General features: G+C 37.6%; 1 protein-coding gene across 1 annotated transcript in view; it reads left to right on the top strand.

Annotated features, from left to right (window-relative positions):
- The window catches only part of DECR1 (2,4-dienoyl-CoA reductase 1), a 31,327-nt gene extending 13,813 nt beyond the window's left edge, over window positions 1-17,514 (top strand). The window contains exons 6-10 of the mRNA XM_006202353.4: window positions 10,018-10,117; window positions 14,095-14,167; window positions 16,196-16,342; window positions 17,039-17,101; window positions 17,198-17,514. Coding sequence (XP_006202415.1) covers window positions 10,018-10,117; window positions 14,095-14,167; window positions 16,196-16,342; window positions 17,039-17,101; window positions 17,198-17,257 — 443 coding nt within the window. The 3' untranslated portion in view covers window positions 17,258-17,514. The remainder of the gene's footprint in view (window positions 1-10,017; window positions 10,118-14,094; window positions 14,168-16,195; window positions 16,343-17,038; window positions 17,102-17,197) is intronic.
- Window positions 17,515-19,775: the final 2,261 nt, after the last annotated feature.

The following is a 19,775-nucleotide window of genomic DNA, read 5'->3' as shown; positions in this document are numbered from 1 at the left end:
TATGTGTTTTATTTTTGCATATGAGTGATATCGTATTTATCTTTCTCCATCTGACTTCTTTCACTTAGCATGATACCCTCAAGGTCCATCCATTTTGTCACAAATGGCAAAATTTCATCTTTTTAATGGCTGAGTAGTAGTCCAGTGTGTGTTTGTGTGTGTTTATCACATCTTTATCCATTCATCTGTTGATGGATGCTTAGCTATTTTGATATCTTGGGTGTTGTAAATAATGCTGTGATGAATAAAGAGGTACATACATCTTTTCAAATTAGTGTTTTCATATTCTTTGGATAAGTGCCCAGAAGTGGGATGCCTAGATCGTATGGTAGTTCTATCCTGAATTTTTTGAGGACTCTCTGTACCACTTACCATAGTGGCTGCACTGTTAGACATTCTCACCAACAGTGTATGAGGGTTCCCTTTTTTACACATCCTTACCAACATTTGTTATTTATGGTCTTTTTGATGATAGCCATTCTGAGAGGTGTGAGGTGATTGCTCCTTGTGGTTTTAATTTGCATTTCCCTGAGGATTAGTGAAGTTCAGCACCTTTTCATCTACCTGTTGTGGAATTTCCTCATTTTTAGTATTTATTTCTCTTTTTTCTTCTGCTTGCATCACTTCTAGATTTCTGCCTTTGAGCTCACTTTTTCTCTCTTCTGTAGGGTCTGCTCTATTTCCTGTGCTTTCTAATGTATTCTTCATCTTGTTTACTGAGTTCTTCCACTCTAGAATTTGTTCTGCTATTTTTTTGAGTGTCAGTATTTTTGGTAAAATATTCCTTTTGTTCATTAATTTTATTCCCAAGCTCATTGAATTGCCTTTCTGAGTTTTCTTGTAGCTTGTTGATTTTGTTCATGACAGTCAGTTAGATTGCAATGTTCTGTGATTTTAAGTTTGATTTCTGGAGAATTGTCACTTTCATTTTGTGGTACAGTGTTACTGCGTTCCTCCGTGGTACTTGATGCATTGTTCGTGTGCTGGTGCATTTTAAGTAAGGAACTCATTTCGTTTTGAGTCTAATGATTGAACAAGTTAGAAAGTAGAAGCCTTTCTTTTCTTACCCAGTAGGTGGTACTATAGCACAATTTTGGTTTCTCTTACCTGAGCGGCCTCTGGTCACATTTGAGTCTGTACTTTGCACTCTCCACCACCTCTGTGAGAGGTGTGGCCCATGCCCTTGTTATGGCTTCTTGTGCCTCGGGCTCATGGGTATCCTACTTTTGCCAGTGTCGCTGGTGTTGCTGCCTGGTGCACCAAGATGGTGGACTTTTTTGACTGAGTCACAAGACTCTGCGTGCTAGGGGAGGGTGAAAGTGGAGGGGACCTGGGGTCACATGGGTGCCTCAGTGGCTGAAGGGACAGGGTCACAGGACCCGCTGCTGCTGCTACCCAGTTATCCATGGCTGTGGGCACTACTGTGTTTGGGAAGCCAGTTGTGAGGGCTGCATCCCCTTCTGTTCCCAGTTTTTCTGGGGCTGTGGGCTCAGCTGCTGGATTGCAGACCCTGCCTCCACTCTTCCTGGGTTCCATCTCCTCTTTATGTTCCAGTCCACCCACCTTTAGATGTACAGATGTGTGGAATTCTCTGGAGTCCTGGGTGTGTTGGACAGAGGCATCTGTTGCATTTTAGATGTTTTACTGAAGGGGAGAGAGAAAGGTAGCTTTTCACTTTGCCAATTTGCTCTGTCTTTTTATTATTGATTTGTGGAAATTCTTTATGCAATCTGGTCTGAGTACTTTGTCAGATACAGTATGTGTTTAGAATAATTCCTTCTATTGTGTGGCTTGTCTTTTCATTTCCTTAGCAGTGTGCTTGATTAGCAGAAGAAATTTTAATTTTGATCCATCTGCCAAACTGTTTTCCAAGTTGGCTGTACCATGTTGTGTTCCCAGTAGCAATTTACAGGTAGTAGTTGCACCATACTCTGGCCAACACTCACTTGATTATACAGTTGACCTTTGAACAACATGGATTTGGACTGTGCAGGTGCACTTACATGCAAATTGTTTTCATGCTACAGTACTACATGGTCTGAGGTTGGTTGAATCAGGGGTTGCTGAACCACAAATATGGAGGAGCCAAGTATACAGAGGGCTGACTGTAAATTATATGTGCATTTTTTATTGCATGGAAGGTTGACACCCCCAACTCCTGTCTCTTTCAAGGATCAGCCGTATTACATTTTAGCCATTCTAGGGTTGTGTAATCGTTTTTCATTTATGGTGTTAACATGTGTTTTCTTCATGACTAATGAAAGTGAGCATCTTTTTGTGTGATCATTCATCATTCGTATAGATTCTTTGAGGAAGTGACTGTTTTATTCCTTTGTCCAATTTTTATTGGGTCAATTTGTCTTCTTGGTATTGAATTGAAAAAGTTATTTTTATGTATTCTGATACCAGTTACTTTTCAGATCTGTGTTTCGCAGATATTTTTCCAGTCTATGACTTGCCTTTCATGTCCTTAACAGTATTTTCTGAAGAGGGAAAGTTTTAAATTTTGCTATTTTCCAACTTAAGATATTTTTCTTCTATGGCTCATGCTTTTTGGGTCCTATCTAGGGGATTTTTTTCCTAATCCAAAGCTGCAAGTAATTTCGCCCTTGTTTTCTTCTTGAACTTTTACAGTTTTCACTCTTACATTTAGGCCCATGATCCATTTTGAGTTAATGTTTATGTATGGTATGCAATGATGGTTAAGGTTAATTTTTTGCATTTTCCTGTCCCTATTGAAATACCTTGGTGCTTTTGTTGAAAATAAATCAATTGATATATGTATATGTGTGTGTGTGTATATAGACACATACACACAAATATATATGTATATGGGTCAATTTCTGAAATCTCTGTTCTATTCACTTGATTTATATGTACATCATTATTTTGGTTACTTCAAAATATATACATATATTACTTGTTATATGTATAGTGTAAATTGATTACTTTAGCTTTATATTAACTTGAAGTGAAGTAGTATTCTTTTTCAAAGTTTTTTTTGCTATTCTGTATCCTTAGCATTTTCATATACCTTTTAGAATTAATTCAACAATTAAAAAAAAAATGCCTACTGGAATTTTGACCAGGCTTGTTACAAATCTGTAGGTTATATTGAGGAGAGTTGGTATTTTGACAATGTCAAGTCTTTCAGTCCATCAGCGTATGTCTTTCTGTTTATTTAAATCTTCTTTAATTACTATCAGTAATGTTTTATTCCTTTCATTGTGTAGGTCTTACATAAATTTTGTTAAACTTCTCCCAAGGTAATTTATATTTTCGTTACTATTGCAAAGGGTATTATTTTCTAAATTTTATTTTCTAATTGTTTTTTCTAGTGTTCAGAAATATAGTGGTTTTGTTGTTATATATTGGTCTTTGTCCTGCAAGGTTACTATACTCACTTACTAGTTCTTACAGCTTTTTTTGTAGATTCCTTAGGATTTTCTGTATTGCTAATAACGTTATTTGTGAAAAAGATGATTTTTGTGTCTTTATTTCCAATATGTCTGTGTGCTTTTTCTTTTCTTTTCTCACTTATTTTGCTTACTGGGACCTCGCGTATAATGCTGAACAGCAGTGGTGAAAGCAGTCATCCCTGTTTGTTCCTCATACCAAGAACGAATCAAATACATTTCCTCCTGATCACAGTTTTATTTTTTAAATCATGAATAGGTATTGAATTTGTCCAGTCTTCTTCCTGTATTTATTGAGATAGCCATATTTTTTGGCCTGTTAATGTGGTGAATTACATTGATTAATTTTTGAATTTTTAAGTCAACATTGTTCCTAGGCCAAACCCTGCTTGATTATGACATGTTATCTATTTGTATGTTGCTGGATTTGTTTTCTTAAGGCTTGCTTTTTCAGCTTTCAGCTGTTGCTATTGAGTGAGCTAAAAGGAGAGCCACCCCAATGCTTACTTAGTTCAGAAATCAGTCACGATTTTAGGGAAGTTTATGTGCAGATGTTGCTTTCTCTTTCCAGCTGCTCTGTCAGTCCTCAGCTCTAATTTGGAAACAGATGATATGCTGGATACAGCCCTGCCTTTTGAAATTGATATTATGTTTAAACTAAAAACATAAATGCCTCTGTGTCACTGCCAGAGACGTGTTAAATAAGTGTTCAACATAGTATGATAGTCTTCACATTTGGCTGTTTTCCAGAGTCCTAAATTGCTTAACATTTGAGTAAGAATATTGAGCAGAAATGCTCTAATTTTAACTAAATTCTCTTCCTCCTTGTCTTTCCTCTCCTTTCCTCCCTCTCCTCCCTCCTTCCTTCCTTTTTACTTTTTTAAAACACCTAATATTTGCTAAGTGCTTATTCTGTATCAGTTTTTGTTTTAAGTGCTGAATATTTATGAACTCATTTAATACTTGTAATGACCCTGCAAAGTATAGTTATGTGTGGAAACTGAGGCACAGAGTTAGCCTTTTTTAATACATGAGGTAAGATGTTTTTAATTCTCAGTTTTATGGATGAGAAAATATGGTTTGTTAAATACCTGATAAGTGTTCATTATTGTTACTAAATTTGATGGTTGACTTTTTAAAAGAATTGTCCTAAGTGGTCTAGTAGAAGAAAAGAAAGGAAAAAATATATCTGTGATTGACCTTGGGAATTTGCGAATTCTTTGAGTTTTAAACACCTTGTTCATTTCTTGAAATCCAGCTGTTAATTATTTAACCAGGCAACATTCATCCTATTGGAACAGTGCAATTTTAAATGTTTGAATCTCCTTTTTACACTCAGGGAGAATCAAAAGCAGCAGTGTCTCATTCTAAGCAGTGGGCTACCCATGTCATAAATAAAATCTAGAGGGAAAGAGAAGAGGAAAATAACTTTCATTTTCAGTATCTGAATTGTATAATAATGGCTTAACTTCGGTCCCACACGTCAGTACACATTTCGGTTAAATCTGAATGAGAAGATAGAGCACTTTCTATTGGAGCATTGGCTTTGCATAAGTAACTGTCACTTTGTAAAGTCATTTTTATAATTTTGTTGTAAGAGTAATGTAGTTAGCATCTGTTTTCAGTGTACTGCAATGGTATACACTAAAGTTCTGCATACCTCCACTTTCACGAGGTGAGTTTGGAAACAAAGTAGTTTTCAGAGATCTGAAAGACTGAGCTTTTGGTATATTAGAAGCAGTTCCCATAATGTCTTAACATAACCATTCTTATTCCTCATGTCCTTAAAATGGTACTTCTGCTCCCTCTTCCACTCCCCATGTTTACTGAATTTTGTTTACTCTGGAGTGTACAGAGGGAAAGAGAAACAATACATATCAAAGAGGAAAAAGAAACTTATCTGAATATTCTTCAAATGATTTTCCTTATAGCCCTTCAAACCTGTAGTCCTTTAAATTTCTTAAAGTTTCTACTGTTTCATAAAATATATAAATATAGTTTGATTCTTTTGCAAATATTAACTAATACTATTATTTTATCCAGTATTGTGGCCAAGTAAGAAGTAAAAATCACTGAGTTCTCAGGAGTTAAATATTATTACTTCAAACTTTCTTGCAGTCAATGTACTGAGAGCCTACTGTGTCCTTGGCAATTTTTTAGCTTGTTTGTAACTGGTCCATTGTATTGCAGCTATCTTTTTTTTTTTTTTTAACTGAAGTGTAGTCAGTTTACAATGTTGTGTCAATTTCTGGTTTACAGCATAATGTTTCAGTCATACATACACATACATATATTTGTTTTCATATTGTCTTTCACCATATGTTACTACAAGACACTGAATATACTTCCCTGTGCTATACAGCAGAAACTTATTGTATACCTATTTTATATATAGTAGTTAGTATCTGCAAATCTCAAACTCCTAATTTATCCCTTCCCACTACTTTTCCCCCCTGGTAACCATAAGTTTGTTTTCCAAGTCTGTGAGTCTGTTTCTGTTTTGTAAATAAGTTCATTTGTGTCTTTTCTTATTAAGATTCTACATTTAAGTGATATATATGGTATTTTTCTTTCTCTTTCTGGCTTACTTCACTTAGTATCACTATCTCCAGGTCCATCCATGTTGCTGTAAATGGCATTATTTTATTCTTTTTTATGGCTGAGTAGTATTCCATTACACACACACGCACACGCACACGCACACACATACATACATACATACCACAAGTTCTTTATCCAGTCATCTGTCAGTGGACATTTAGGTTGTTTCCATGTTTTGACTATTGTAAATAGTGCTGCTGTGAACATTGGGGTACATGTATGTTTTTGTATTAGCATTCCCTCCAGATAAATGCCCAGGAGTGGGGTGCTGTATCATGTGGTAAGTATGCTTTTAGTTTTTTGAGGAATATCCATACTGTTTTCCAAATCCCATCAACAGTGTACTAGGGTTCCCTTTTCTCCACATCCTTGCCAACATTTGTTATTTGTGGATTTTTTATATGGAAGCATCATAAGTGCATATCAGTAGATGAATGGATAAAGAAGATGCAGCATATGTATGTAATGGAATACAACTCACCCATAAGAAAGAGGGCTATTTTGCCATTTGCAGCCTTCCATTCACTTTTGTTTTCCACTTTAGAAACCAGAATTTTATAACTGGCTTAAACATTTCCATTGCATCAAAAATACCTAGAAATAAACTTAACCAAGAATTTACCTGTACTCTGACAACTGTAAAACATTGAAGGAAAAAAAAATTGAAGGAAATTGGAGATGATACAAAGAAATGGAAAGATATCTTGTGCTCTTGGATTGGAAAAATCAACATTATCAAAATGGCTGTACTACCTAAAGCAATCTACAGATCCAATGGAATCCCTGTCAAGTACTCATGACATTTTCACAGAATTAGAACAAACAATTCCAAAATTTATATGGAACCATAAAAGATCCTGAACTGCCAAAGCAATCTTTTGTAGGTCTTTTTTTTTTCTCTCTCTTTCCTTTTTTTGTTCTCTTTTCTTATGGTTTGATGACTAGAGAAGTTCCTTTAACATTTGTTGTAAAGCTGGTTTGGTGATGCTGAATTCTTTTAGCTTTTGTTTATCTGGGAAGGTTTTGATTTCTCCACCAAGTCTGAATGAGAACCTTGCTGGATAGAGTATTCTTGGTTGTAAGTTTCCCCCTTTCATCACTTTAAATATATCGTGCCACTCCCTTCTGCCCTGTAGAGTTTCTGCTGAAAAATCAGCTGATAACCTTATGGGAGTTCCCTTGTATGTTATTTGTTGCTTTTCTCTTGCTGATTTTAATATTTTCTCCTTATCCTTAATTTTTGTCAGTTTTTTGACTATGTGCCTTGGTGTGTTCCTCTTTGGGTTGATCCTGGTGGAACTCTCTGCACTTCCTGGACTTTGGTGACTGTTTCCTTTCCCAAGTTGGGAAGGTTTCCGGTTATCATCTCTCCAAAGCTTTTCTCAGGTCCTTTGTCTCTCTTCTCTTTCTGGGACCCCTATAATGTGAATATTAGTGTGCTTCATGTTGTCCCAGGGTTCTCTTAAACTATCCTCATTTCTTTTCATCCTTTTTTCTTTTTTCTGTTCTGCATTAGTGATTTCCACTAATCTGGCTTCTAGCTCACTGATCTGTTCTGCCTCGTTTAGTCTGTTCTTGGTTCCTTCTAGGGTGTTATTCATGTCAGTGATTTTATTCTTCAACTTCGTTTGGGTATTCTTTATCTTTTCCAACTCTGCTAAAAACTTCACTCTGTGCATCTATACTCCCCTTGAGTTCTCTGAACATCTTCTCCATCATTATTTTAAATTGTTTCTCAAATAAATTTCCTATCTCGTTATCACTTATTTCTTCTGGGATTTTATCGTGTACCTTGTCCTGGGAGATATTACTCTGCTGCCTCATATTGTTTATCTTTCTATTTGTATTTTTAGGTAGGTTAGTTACATTTCTGGACCTTGGAGAGGTGGCCCGCTGTGGGAGATGTCCTGTGCGTCTCAGCAGTACACTCCTCTCTTGTCACCCAAAGGCTAGGGTCCAGCCGGTCCTGATGTAGAGCCTGGCCTGTTTCTGGATTCCTTCCATAGGCTTTGGGATTGCTGTTTTCTTATTTCTAGTATCTGCCCCTGGTGGATGAGGCTGGACTAGAGGCTTATGCAGGTTTCCTGACAGAAGGAGCCAGTGCCTGCCCACTGCTGGTTGAAACTGTCCTGGACCTCTGGTGGGTCTATCTGTGTTCTTTTTGATGAAGGCCATTCTGACAGATGAGAGGTGATACCTCACTGTGGTTTTGTTTTGCACTCCTCTGCTGATAAGCAGTGTTGAACTTTTTTTCGTGTACCTGTTGGCCATCTGAAGTCTTCTTTGGAAATATGTCTAGTCCAGTCTTTTGCCTATTTTTTAGCTGGGTTATTTGGTTTTTTGACATTGAGTTGTATGAGCTGTTTATATATTTTACATACCAACCTCTTATCAGTCATCTCATTCGCCAGTATTTTTCCCATCCATTATGGTTTCATTTTGTCCATGGTTTCATTTCTTTTGCTGTGCAAAAGCTTTTAAGTTTAATTAGGTCCCATTTATTAATTTTTGCTTTTGTTCTTTTGTCTTTGGGGAGCCAAAAAATAATTGCTGTAATTTGTGTCAAAGAGTGTTCTGCCTTATATTCTCTTCTAGGAATTTTCAGATCATGCATTTAGGTCTTTAATTCATTTTGAGTTTATTTTTGTGTATGGTGTGAGGAAATGTTCTAGTCTCATTCTTTCATGTGTAGCTGTCCAGTGTACAGTATCATTTGAAAGCTCTTTATCTGCTAATTCTATCTTTTCTTATTTCTTCTCTTATTTCTAAGAACTTTCTGTTAACTAATTTGTCTCCTGGTTGTTTCTGTGTCTTTTTATGTGTAGTAATTTTTGGTTGCATACTGTGAATATTAGGTTCTTGAGGGGGGTGTGTGTATGTATGTTTGTGTGTGGTGTGCACATATGTATCTGCATTTGAATTTCCCTTTGAATTAAAAACTTGTGGATCAGCTTGATCTTTTCAATGTTATTTTACAACTTTATTTGTGTGAGTGTAGAGTAGACTTTACTTTTGGGCTAATTTAACCCTCTTACTAACACACAGCCTTTCTGAACTTCCCACTGAAAATCCTGGATCTTCGTCAAAGCTGCTCACGCTCACGTATCTCCCAGCCGCTGTGCACTCTGGGAATTGTGCAGCGGACAGCTCTCAGGCTGTTGTTCTTTGCCTGGCCTTGTGGAATCTCACCCTAAACTATACAGCTTGGTGTTTCTCCAGAGACTCAAGGATACACCATACAGATTTTTGGGGCTCTATCTCTACATACTTTCCTCTTTTGGGGAACTCGCCTCACAAATTCCAGCTTCCTCCATCTCTCCAAACTCTGATCGGTCTCCTCAACTCAGTGATAATGCTATAACTTGGTGTATTCATATTCCTTATGCCACAGTCCACATGATACATGCACATAGTATACAGTATATAGTGTGTGTATGTATGTAGGGTGTAGTATATGGGTAGTACTTTTAGGCAAAAAATTTGATCTTAGGGCTCATTTCATTTGTTTTTCTTCTCCCAGGAATTGCTGTCTTTCCCTGCCCACTAAACAATATCTGAAAAAGGTTGTATCGTATATTTGATCCAGTTTCTTTATGTTTACAGGAGGAGGGCTAATCCATGATGCTGGAGGCTGAAGTCCTTGCTAATTTAGTTTTGGTTCTGACTTACTCTTATTCAAATAGGTGCTTAGGTAATGGAAATCCTGTCAGGCTGATTATGCAGGGTGTAACAGGGCCATGCCTCTGAGATTTGAGCCTCGGTATCGACTCACCTGGTAGAGAATTTTATTCAAGCGCAGACTGGGCCATCCTGAATGACAGCACAGTGTAGTAGTTTTATTAGATTATGCTTTCATTCATTTAGCATTAGTGAAGTTTTGAAAAATGCTTCAATTTTTGTTATTCCCTCTTGAATCAGATCCCATCATTATAAATCTTGTTTTCCTGATATGAATGGATTTAGCTGTCTTGTTAATTACTGTATCCTTTCGCAATGTCAGGAGCAACATTTCTTGCTATTACAACCATCTACGCTGACACTGGGTCAGGCTTTGTAGTACCAAGTGCTTCTGCCAAAGCAGGAGTGGAGGCCATGAGCAAGTGAGTACTGTTATGTTCGTCTTGTCGCTGAAGGTAAATAATGTGCTTTAGTAGCTTATGCAACTGAATTCCTGCTTCCTAGTCTCTGTCTGGAGAAAAATGAAACAAAGGCTAGTTTGTGTTCACCAGGAGTCATCCTGCTTCACGGTTACGTCCTGTTTGTCCACGGCAGCACTTGTCCAATAGAATCTTCTCCCATGATGGAGCTGGCTGTTGTGTAAATCTGCACTATCCAATAGCTACATGGGGCTGTTGAACCTTTGCATTGTGGTTACTGTGACTGAAAAACTAAATTTTATTTGGTTTTAATTACTTATCTGGTATGACTGTATGTTGTAAAGTATGAGGAAGAGGCTGATGGAAACTCAGGCTGGAGTGTCCATATGTCTGTACACGTGCCACCTCTGACCTCTTAAACACACCATCATCCTTTTGTTGTACCTACTGTACAAGTTAATAGGACTAACATAGCAGTGACCACTTGCTGGGTCTTGTGGCCTTTTCTGAGCAGCAAGATTGCTTTTGGAATTTGTTCCTTGTTGGCCTTTTCCACTGTCTTTGTTGTAACGTAAGTTCTCATCATTGCTTGTCTTGCTGATTGTAATAACCCTATAGTAAGTTTCTTCTCTCTATTGATTATTCACTTTCCTACCAGACTCGGCTTCCTAAAAATGCACGTCTGCTTACTATGCTCCCTAGCTAAATCCTTGGATGATTTTTCTATTACTCTTCAGAGTAAAAGCCAAAACTCAGTCTGGTATTCTAAACAGACCTATCCCTGGCCTTTCTTTATTCATTGACTCGTTTAATAAATATTTGCTTTGTACCTTTTGTGTGCATGGCACTGTGCTAGCTAGGTACAGGGAAATGACGGTGATAGAAATAGAACAGTCCTCATCCTCACCTGAGCTCACATTCCTTTTACCATTATCCCCACGCTCTGTAGATTTCCTTAACTCGCATCATGCCTTTCATATCTCAGCGCCTGGGTGATGCTGTTGTTGGAATTTGCTGTGATACTTTGCCTTCCTTCACGGCTCTCTAATCACCTCCTCTGGGATATGTTCTCTCATTTCTCTAGAACAGAGTTAATCATTCTCCACTCTTTGCACCCTTAAAACTTTGTTTATTCCAATCTAGTGGGAAGACTAACACATTAATAAATGCCATCCATTGATGTAGAATCTGAAATGAAGGTGGTGTACCAATATAAAGGTGCACAGAGAAGGACATAGTAGACCACTTTTTTTTTTCAATTGAGTTATAGTCAGTTTACAGTGTTGTGTCCGCTTCTGGTGTACAGCACAATGCTTCAGTCATACATGAGTATACATGTATTCATTTTCATATTACATTTTAACATATCATTAAAGCTACATGACTTCCCCACTGAAATGTGAGCTCTGTGAAGGAAGAAACTATCTTACTCATTTTTGTATACTCATTGCTCAGCAAGATCTGGTCCGTTACTGGTGCTCAGTGCTCACAGAGCTGCATAATTGTTCTCTTTTTCAAATAGTCTCAAAGTACTTTTTAACATTAAAACAGTAGCACACATTTGAGACACAGAGAATTAACACCTGACCCGGCAGTTTAGTCTTAGTCTGAGTAGAGGTAATTACCTTTTTTAAAGTCAGGTGGTATGGGAAGTAGATTGGAGCTTGACTATTTGGCACCATTTGTACAACATCAACATTAGTTTTGTCGGAATTGTTGACTCTTGTTAGACATTTCAATTTCGTGTCCTTTAAGGACTGTGATTCTGTGCTGCTTTCTTGGTAGTAACTGCATAGTGGGCGCTCGGTGTATGTGTACCGCACTCTCCAGCCTGAGTTCCCGTCAGCCCTCGTCCGTACTTTGTAGTACAAAGTCGTAACAGATAAGGCCTTGAGGGTCCCTGAATATGGCATGTTACTCATACAGACCCATATGCCTGGGCTGTCTTCCTTTCTCCACACTTCCCTCTGTCATCTCCCACCCTCTTCTCCTTCCCCACTTACCCCCACGAAAAGCTCCAGCTCTGTTATCACCTCCTGAGGGAAGCCTTCTCTCTCACTCCCGGGAGACTTAGGTGCGCCTGCCTCTAAGCAGCCCTGGCTCATAGCACACGATTTCCCAGAATGCAGCATCTAGTTCATTACACAACTAAAGTGACCTCTCCTCAGAGAGAAGGACTGTCTCCTGAGGGCAGGGACTGCTTTTCTTTATTTGATAGTGTAAACACTTACAGAGTATTGGCACAGAGTAAGCTCACGACAACCATCTGCGGGTTGAACAGCAGTGATGACTAACATATACTGAGTATACTGTGCTTAGCGTCGTAACATGCAGAGCGAGCCAGTGAGGTGGATTCCTTGTTACAGTAGGTCTTGAGAATATAAACTAGGTTAAACAAGCTAGCACTAGAATAAATTTATCTGTTGCACCTCTGAACAGAGGTGGCATGGCTTTTCCTCTGGGCTGATTTCCGTAGTAGTTTGCTGTTCTGCTCAGCCCAGTAACTCTGTTAAGACACAGGGCTGCCACTTCCCTAGCAGTTGAGAGTAGGTACACTACAAGTGCCTATCCACGGTAGGTGTGGTCACAAACTCTGTCAAAGGCATCACTCAGAAGAGCAGTTTTTATGTGTGATTTGCCTAAAAGAGATGCAGCCCATTTCTCTAAAATGCACCAGTGGATTAAGTCAGATTAACAAACTGTACTTGGAGCACAATGTCCCCTGTCCCATAGAATGGGTTTTGTTAAATTGGCCTTTGAAGTGATGTTACCAGGCCATGTGAATGGATACTTTATAGCTACATAGAACTTACCCCTTCATGTCTATTGCAAGGATGCAGTGTCTTAAGGACATTACTGTATCACGCAGTTTTCCTTTTATAAATTTTCTTGACAGAAATGTTTCATTAAATTTTTAAAATCAGAAACAGTTGTGCTTTTCCTGAGAGATGAGCTTGCTTTTTTCCTTTTGGGCACTGTGGATTGTGTAACTGATGAGGCTTATCTTTTCTGCATAGCATCATGGGAGGGCTAGATACAAGTTTGTGACCCCCCTGTTACAACTGTGTGGACCATCACAGTACATGTAGTTACAACTCTTGTTCTTGACTTCTTTATATTTCTTTATCCTTGTTTTGTTTTGTTTCTTTTCAGATAATTTTATTTCCCTCAATTGCATTATATGTATTCCTTAGTTACGTTAAATCATTTTTGAAGCTAGATTAAGTACATATACACACAGATATACATATGAATATAAATTCCTAAAATAAATTTAGATGATAAAAGTTAGACATACCTATCAAATAGGCTTTTTAAAACCAGGTCGCTTCTTCATGGTTTCATGTTTGCTATTAATGCTCTGTTTTGCTTCAGGGCATTTAGCAAGATTCTTTTGGATTCCTATCTCTTTTTAGCTCAGTTCAACACTTATATTAAAGCCTAGTTAAACATGATGTGTTAATATTTTAAATCTATATAATCTGTCTCTTGCTCAAAGCACTTGTCATGGTGCAAACATTGTCATCTAATGTACTATAAAGTTATATTGAACTTCATAAATGCAGGGCTGAACTCTAGAAAATGTCAGGGAGGGGCATGAGTCTCATTTCTTTATGCTGAATAATGAGACCTGCTTTAAAAGTGTGTATTGATCTTGGACTTTGTTCTAAAATGTGAGTGGTAAGTAGTCTTGCGCAGCGCTTACGGACACTACAGCGTGAATGGTGGTTAGCTCAGCAGAGTGGTGAAGGGCCCAGGCTCCGGGGCTGGGCCCCTTGAGGTTGACCACCTGACTCAGAGCAGACGCTTTAACCTCTTTGCTGCAGTTCTGTCGTCTGTGACGTGAGGAACGGTAACAGACTGACCTGTTGGGGTTGTAGTCTCTAGCACGTGGTAAGCATGCGGTAAGTCTTGGTCATTAGTATTTTTAACATATAGTATAATATTTTAGAATCTGTGTTGTTTATTTTACTTTTTAGGTCTCTTGCAGCAGAATGGGGTAAATACGGAATGCGTTTCAACGTGATTCAACCAGGGCCTATAAAAACCAAAGTAAGTTTTGGTTTGCTTATCATCACATTTTGAGTGATTAAGGAGTGAAACATCGATAGCTGTATTCTGATGTGTGCAGGACTTCCCAGGCACGTCTGAGTTTGGGGTCTTGGTGGTAGGGAAGAGGGTTTTGCCATTATCCAGTTTAAGAATTAAGGAGGTGGGCAGGAACACAGCAGCTAAACAGCTCCTTCATAAGGTCTATTTCAGTGTCGTAACCATTCTGAGATCTTTTATGCCATCAGTTTTGGCATTTTGTCTGATTTGCTTTAATCATCTGTTATTGTCTTATGTTTCTTTTTTCTTTTTTTACTGTATTTTAAGGTTCTTACTTTGACATCTTTTTTTTTAATCATGGAAGTGTAACTGTACTTTTAATTTAAGAGATGCTTTAGAAATTCATCATACAGGCATGGTCTCGTTATGGGCAGCATTTTCTTCGACTTGTATCTGTGCCTTTTCATTTTCAAACACTCAGTTCCGCGTGTCTCCGAATTCCCATGTCTCTGATTAAACTCCTTCCGACGGCATGGATTTCACCTGTAATCGGTAATCCTTATGGACACTTACTGCAGCTCATAATTATCGCTAGCGCTGTTACGGGTGTTGCTCAGAAGGTCCGCAGAGTTCTCTGTTCTCTCATATTGCCCCTGATAACTTCACTCTCAGACTTCTTTTCGTTTTCTTATAAAGCGAGAATGTATAATCCCAGCTGAGGTGTAGCTTTGGAGGCCAAGTGAAATCTGCTAGCTTGTTTCAGCTGCATAAACTGAAAATAATGCTCAGGAGCATTTTGGCTTGTAAGTGGTTCTAGGGTATTAAATATTAACATGGAGATAGTTGTATTAGTTTATTTAGCAGTTTGAAGGGTGAAAAATGGAAAGAAGTACCTTCATGAGTGAAACTTGATTGAATATCTTATTTGTTTGGCACTTCAATAATAAAAATAAAATGAATGGAAAAATAATTCAAATGCACATATTAAAACACATGATTGAGAGCAGCGCTGTGCTGAGCACTGTCTTACAAGGAATAGTCGTAGAAGCTTCTTTCTGGGACTTCAATGTCTCAGCAAGACCATCTGCATTTGATACATTTATTTACCATGTGCCTACTGTATGCAAAGGTGCTAAGAAAGATACAAAAACGTTTGTGACAAAAAGCTTCCCATCAAGGAGCGTTTAGTCTAACAGTAGAGGTGTGAGTTGTATGCTTATAACAAGCATATAGTTTTAAAGAGATAAAAGAAAACTGAAGCCTGGCCGCTCTCTAGCCCTGACGGAGCCAGGACTGGACCTTTGCCACCGTTTGTCTGATGCTTTGTGCCTGCCCACGGAGAGCTGAAGGGCTCAGAAGGGGCCCGTGTGTGCTTGTTCTGTCTCCTGTCTGTGTTATTGAAGCAAATCGTCACCTAGACTTCCAGGCACTAGAGAAAAATCTAACCGTTTTTATTTTATCACTGCACATGCATCCTTATCTTGCTCTGCTCCTTCACATCATTAACAGAAGGCAGAATTTGTTTGGCAGATTCAGTTACGGTTTTTCTCTCTCTGGCACCTACTTGAATTTAATATTCCTGCACTCTTGTTTTCTTCTTTTCCTATTATTTTGAGAAGAAAGGAGAAGAAAGGAATTTCCTCTTAAATAGTTCCCACTTTGGTTATTCTTCTGTGTTTTCTAAGTCAGATGACACTAACACCCCGCGTCCACCACACAGCTTGCGCGCCCTTCAGCGTACTTCCATGCACGTTTTCTCATCTCTCAGACAGCAGGTTTGCAGGGTAGCTAAGACAGGCATTCTCATTTTACATATAGAGAGACTAAGATAAAAAGGTTATATTTTCTAGTGGTTTTTTTTAAAGGTCAGTATTAGGTAAAATGAATATGAAAGGATTTGACAAAATTCTCTGGTGCTTATAGGCCTAAGGTATGAACAGGCTACCATAGTAACATTCCATTTAATGCAAATTTGTTTAAATAGGAAAGGGGTTACATTAAGAAAAAATAACTATTTGCTTATTTTCTAAGGGTGCCTTTAGCCGTATGGATCCAACTGGAGCATTTGAGAAAGAGATGATTGACAGAATCCCCTGTGGTCGGCTAGGAACTGTGGGAGAACTTGCAAATCTTGCTGTTTTCCTTTGTAGTGATTATGCTTCTTGGATTAATGGAGCGGTAAGTATTGTTGTCTTTCCCAACTTTTTGGGGAAGTGGATTGTAGAACCAGCCTTGACAATGTTGAATGCACATATGATTTAAAGCATTTAATTAGCTACATTTAATATATTATTTATAATTAAAAATACATATAATTAAAAATACAATTTATATAATATTATAATTAAAATATTAGTATACATTATTTAGCTTATGGAATTTATTCATTAATAAATTAATTTTATTAAATGCAAATTACTACAGTAGATATGCCTCTAAGATGATCTTTAAGATTGGGTAGAATTTACAGGGAAATATATACAAGATCTTGTGGTAGCTCACAGTGAGAAAAAAATTATGCTATAATGAATTTATATATGTTTATGTATAACTGAAAAATTGTGCTCTAGTTGGAATTTGACACAACATTGTAAAATGACTCTAACTCAATAAAAAATTTTTTTTAAATTAATTAAAAAAATAAAACAATAAAAAAAGTTTGGGTAGAATTTGAAATTGTGGAAATGATGGAGAGAGGATTTTAAAAAGAGTAAATCAATTTAGGCTTAATCATCAGTTTTATCTTTAAAACCTGGGCTTTGATTGAAAGTACCAAGGAGAGAGAGTTCATCCAATTAGGAGGCAGAAATGGCTAATGGCTCAGAAACTTTTTTAAAAGAAGTTAGTTTCACAGTTTTTATTACTGTTTTGCAGGTCATTAGATTTGATGGAGGAGAGGAAGCACTTATTTCAGGGGAATTCAACAGTCTGAGGAAGGTGATGCCATTTTTTGATTCTAATATTGCCAGCTAGGAGACCAAGCTTAAAAACACACAAGGATCACATTAAATTGAGATTTTCTTTTTGTGTTAGGTCACCAAGGAGCAGTGGGACACAATAGAAGGACTCATCAGGAAGACAAAAGGCTCCTGAGACTACCTTGGCCTTCATCTTGGTTATAATGGAAATTGGACAGACTACCTATAATCTTTTGAATATTTTCAAGTCTAATAGAGCCTAGTAGATTGTTAATTAGCAAACATCAAGTGTGTATTATGTGCCACGCCAATGGTAGGTAGATCTTGTGATAAATAAGATAAATAAGGTGGGATAACAACCCTTCAAAGAATTTTTTAAAAATTAAAAAAAAAGGAGGGGAAGGGAATGAAGACTTTGATAGAGGTAAAAAGTGCTTAGAAATGCGAAGAAATGAAGAGGTATTTGTAACCTGGAAAAATCAGGAGAAATTAATGGTGGAGGTAGCATTTCAATTACATATTAAAACCATGTCTTTGGTGGTGATGGCTAAAAGGAAATAGAGGATTTACAGAAATCTGATGGACTTTGTCTTTTCAGTGTATTTCAGTGTGTTTCCTTTTCAGTGGACTGATGAATTGTCTTCTTTAGAGAGCTCAATATTAATTCAAACAAGTTTTTGCCAAAACCTATTTTGTAGCCAGATGCTTTATTTGGTACTGAGAATAAAACATGAATAATCTACAGCCTTTGCCTTCTTGAAACTCATTATCTAGCAGGATGGACAGACCTGTAAATAATTATTTACAATGCATTGCAATAAATATTATTCCAGCAATGTCAAAGTGTGGAGAAGGAAGTAATTCATTCTGTCTCCAGAGTTTAGAGAAAGTGACACCTAGGAGATAGCATTCCGTTTCAGCTTTTAAAGGAGAATATATTCTCTGTGTAGAGAAGATGAACAAAGCTTACAAAATATTTCTATGTATGATTTTATTTCATTCCATGTTTGGTTTGACTAATATGTCATCCTAAGAATCAAATAAGAAAGCCACAATCTGAAGTTATGTAGCTGTAATTTTGAGTTTATATTATAAATATTACTCCTAAAAATGATTTTTATATGTAATCCAAAAGAAAAATGTAAGAAAGTTGAATAGGCATTTCAGAAATAAAACGGTATTTAAATGTCCAAAATAAAAATAAAATAATCAACTTTATTAGTGATCAGGAGAAACGCAAATTTAAAAAAATGAAATACTACCATGTGCTCACCAGAAAGGCTAAAATTAAGAAATTTTGAATGCTAAGTATTGGTGAGGGTGTGACACAGTGGAAATTTTACACATTGCTTGGTGGATGGTTAAATTGTCAAGACTTTGAAAAGCTGTTTGGCAGTATCTGCTAAATTTGAACATACGTACACTTCACAACCCAGCAATTTCACCTTTAGGTTTAATCAAACTAACAGAAAAGGGTATGTATATATACTTTCTTCACCAAAAGAACAAAAGAAGAATGCTCACAGCAGCGTTGTATTTGGCATAGCCCAAACTAGAGGTAACCCAGTGTCCACCAATAACAAGGCAAATAAATTGTGGTAAAAGAGACTGAAGGATACAGTTGTGTAATTCTACTTACATAAACTTCAAAAGCAGCTTAGCTGTGGTGTTGGAAGTCAAGATAGTGGTTAATTTTAGGGAGAGAAAGAGAGTCATAATGAAGCAAGGCTTCTGGATTCCTGGTGATGTTCTGTTTCTTATCTGGGTAGTGGTTACAAATGTGTATTCATTTTGTGATAATTCATAGTTTTTTGAGTACTTTTAGAAGTCATGGGTCAATTAAAATTTTAAAAAAATTAATGGTGTGCAAATAGGCTTGTAGGGAAGCCTCTCTGAAGAAGCTAGCAGCAAGAAGATCCAGGAGAGAACATTCTGAGGTCAAAGCAGCAGCTAGTGCGAAGGTCCAGGACTGAGCAACCCTAATAAGGAGCAGAAAGCTGCGGCGGGACCGGGGCTGAGGGGTGTGTACCTTTGTCGGTTGTATGTGTTACAAATTGTTGGAGGAGGTCATCATGAGGATGTGACTGCAGGTTGACCCAAGAGCCGGCTCCGGGTCATCTGAGGCTCCTCACCGCCTCCCCAGTCCTGGAATGGACATTGGACCCCCCGTTCCCACAGCCAGAGCCGTTCCAGAGAAGCAGCCTTGAGTGAGGAAGGTGCTGTTGAGACCGCATGAACTGAATGCATGACCGAACCAGTTTAAAGGCTCTAGCGAGACTCTAAGATTCTGGTGGACAGTGCAGAGACTTACTTTTATACCTAAGCCAAACCTTGGGTGTAAGTTTTCTTGCTCATTAAACCTGCCGCCTCTCAGTCTGGAGTGGTCTGACTTTCTCAGGTCTTTCCTTGCCCTCTGGGTACCAGGGCCAGTTTCAGATTTCACCTGGGTACCTCTCGAGGTTGTGAGCCAACATAAATGTCTTCTTACATTCTCATGTTTGGTTTCTCAAACTACAAATAGATTTACTCTTAATAGTATATTTTCGGGAACAGAGTTCTTAATTTCAATAGATTCCAGTTTTTCAATCTGGTTTTTCATAATTGGTTAAGGAATTTTTTACATGCACGAGGCACTGGAGATAATCTCTTGTTGTCTGCATACACTTACCGTTTAGATTAATAATATACTTGGA

Source organism: Vicugna pacos, chromosome 29, assembly GCF_048564905.1.
Source record: "Vicugna pacos chromosome 29, VicPac4, whole genome shotgun sequence".
NCBI classification, from domain to species: Eukaryota; Metazoa; Chordata; class Mammalia; order Artiodactyla; family Camelidae; genus Vicugna; species Vicugna pacos.
This window is presented reverse-complemented; position numbering and strand designations above follow the sequence as displayed.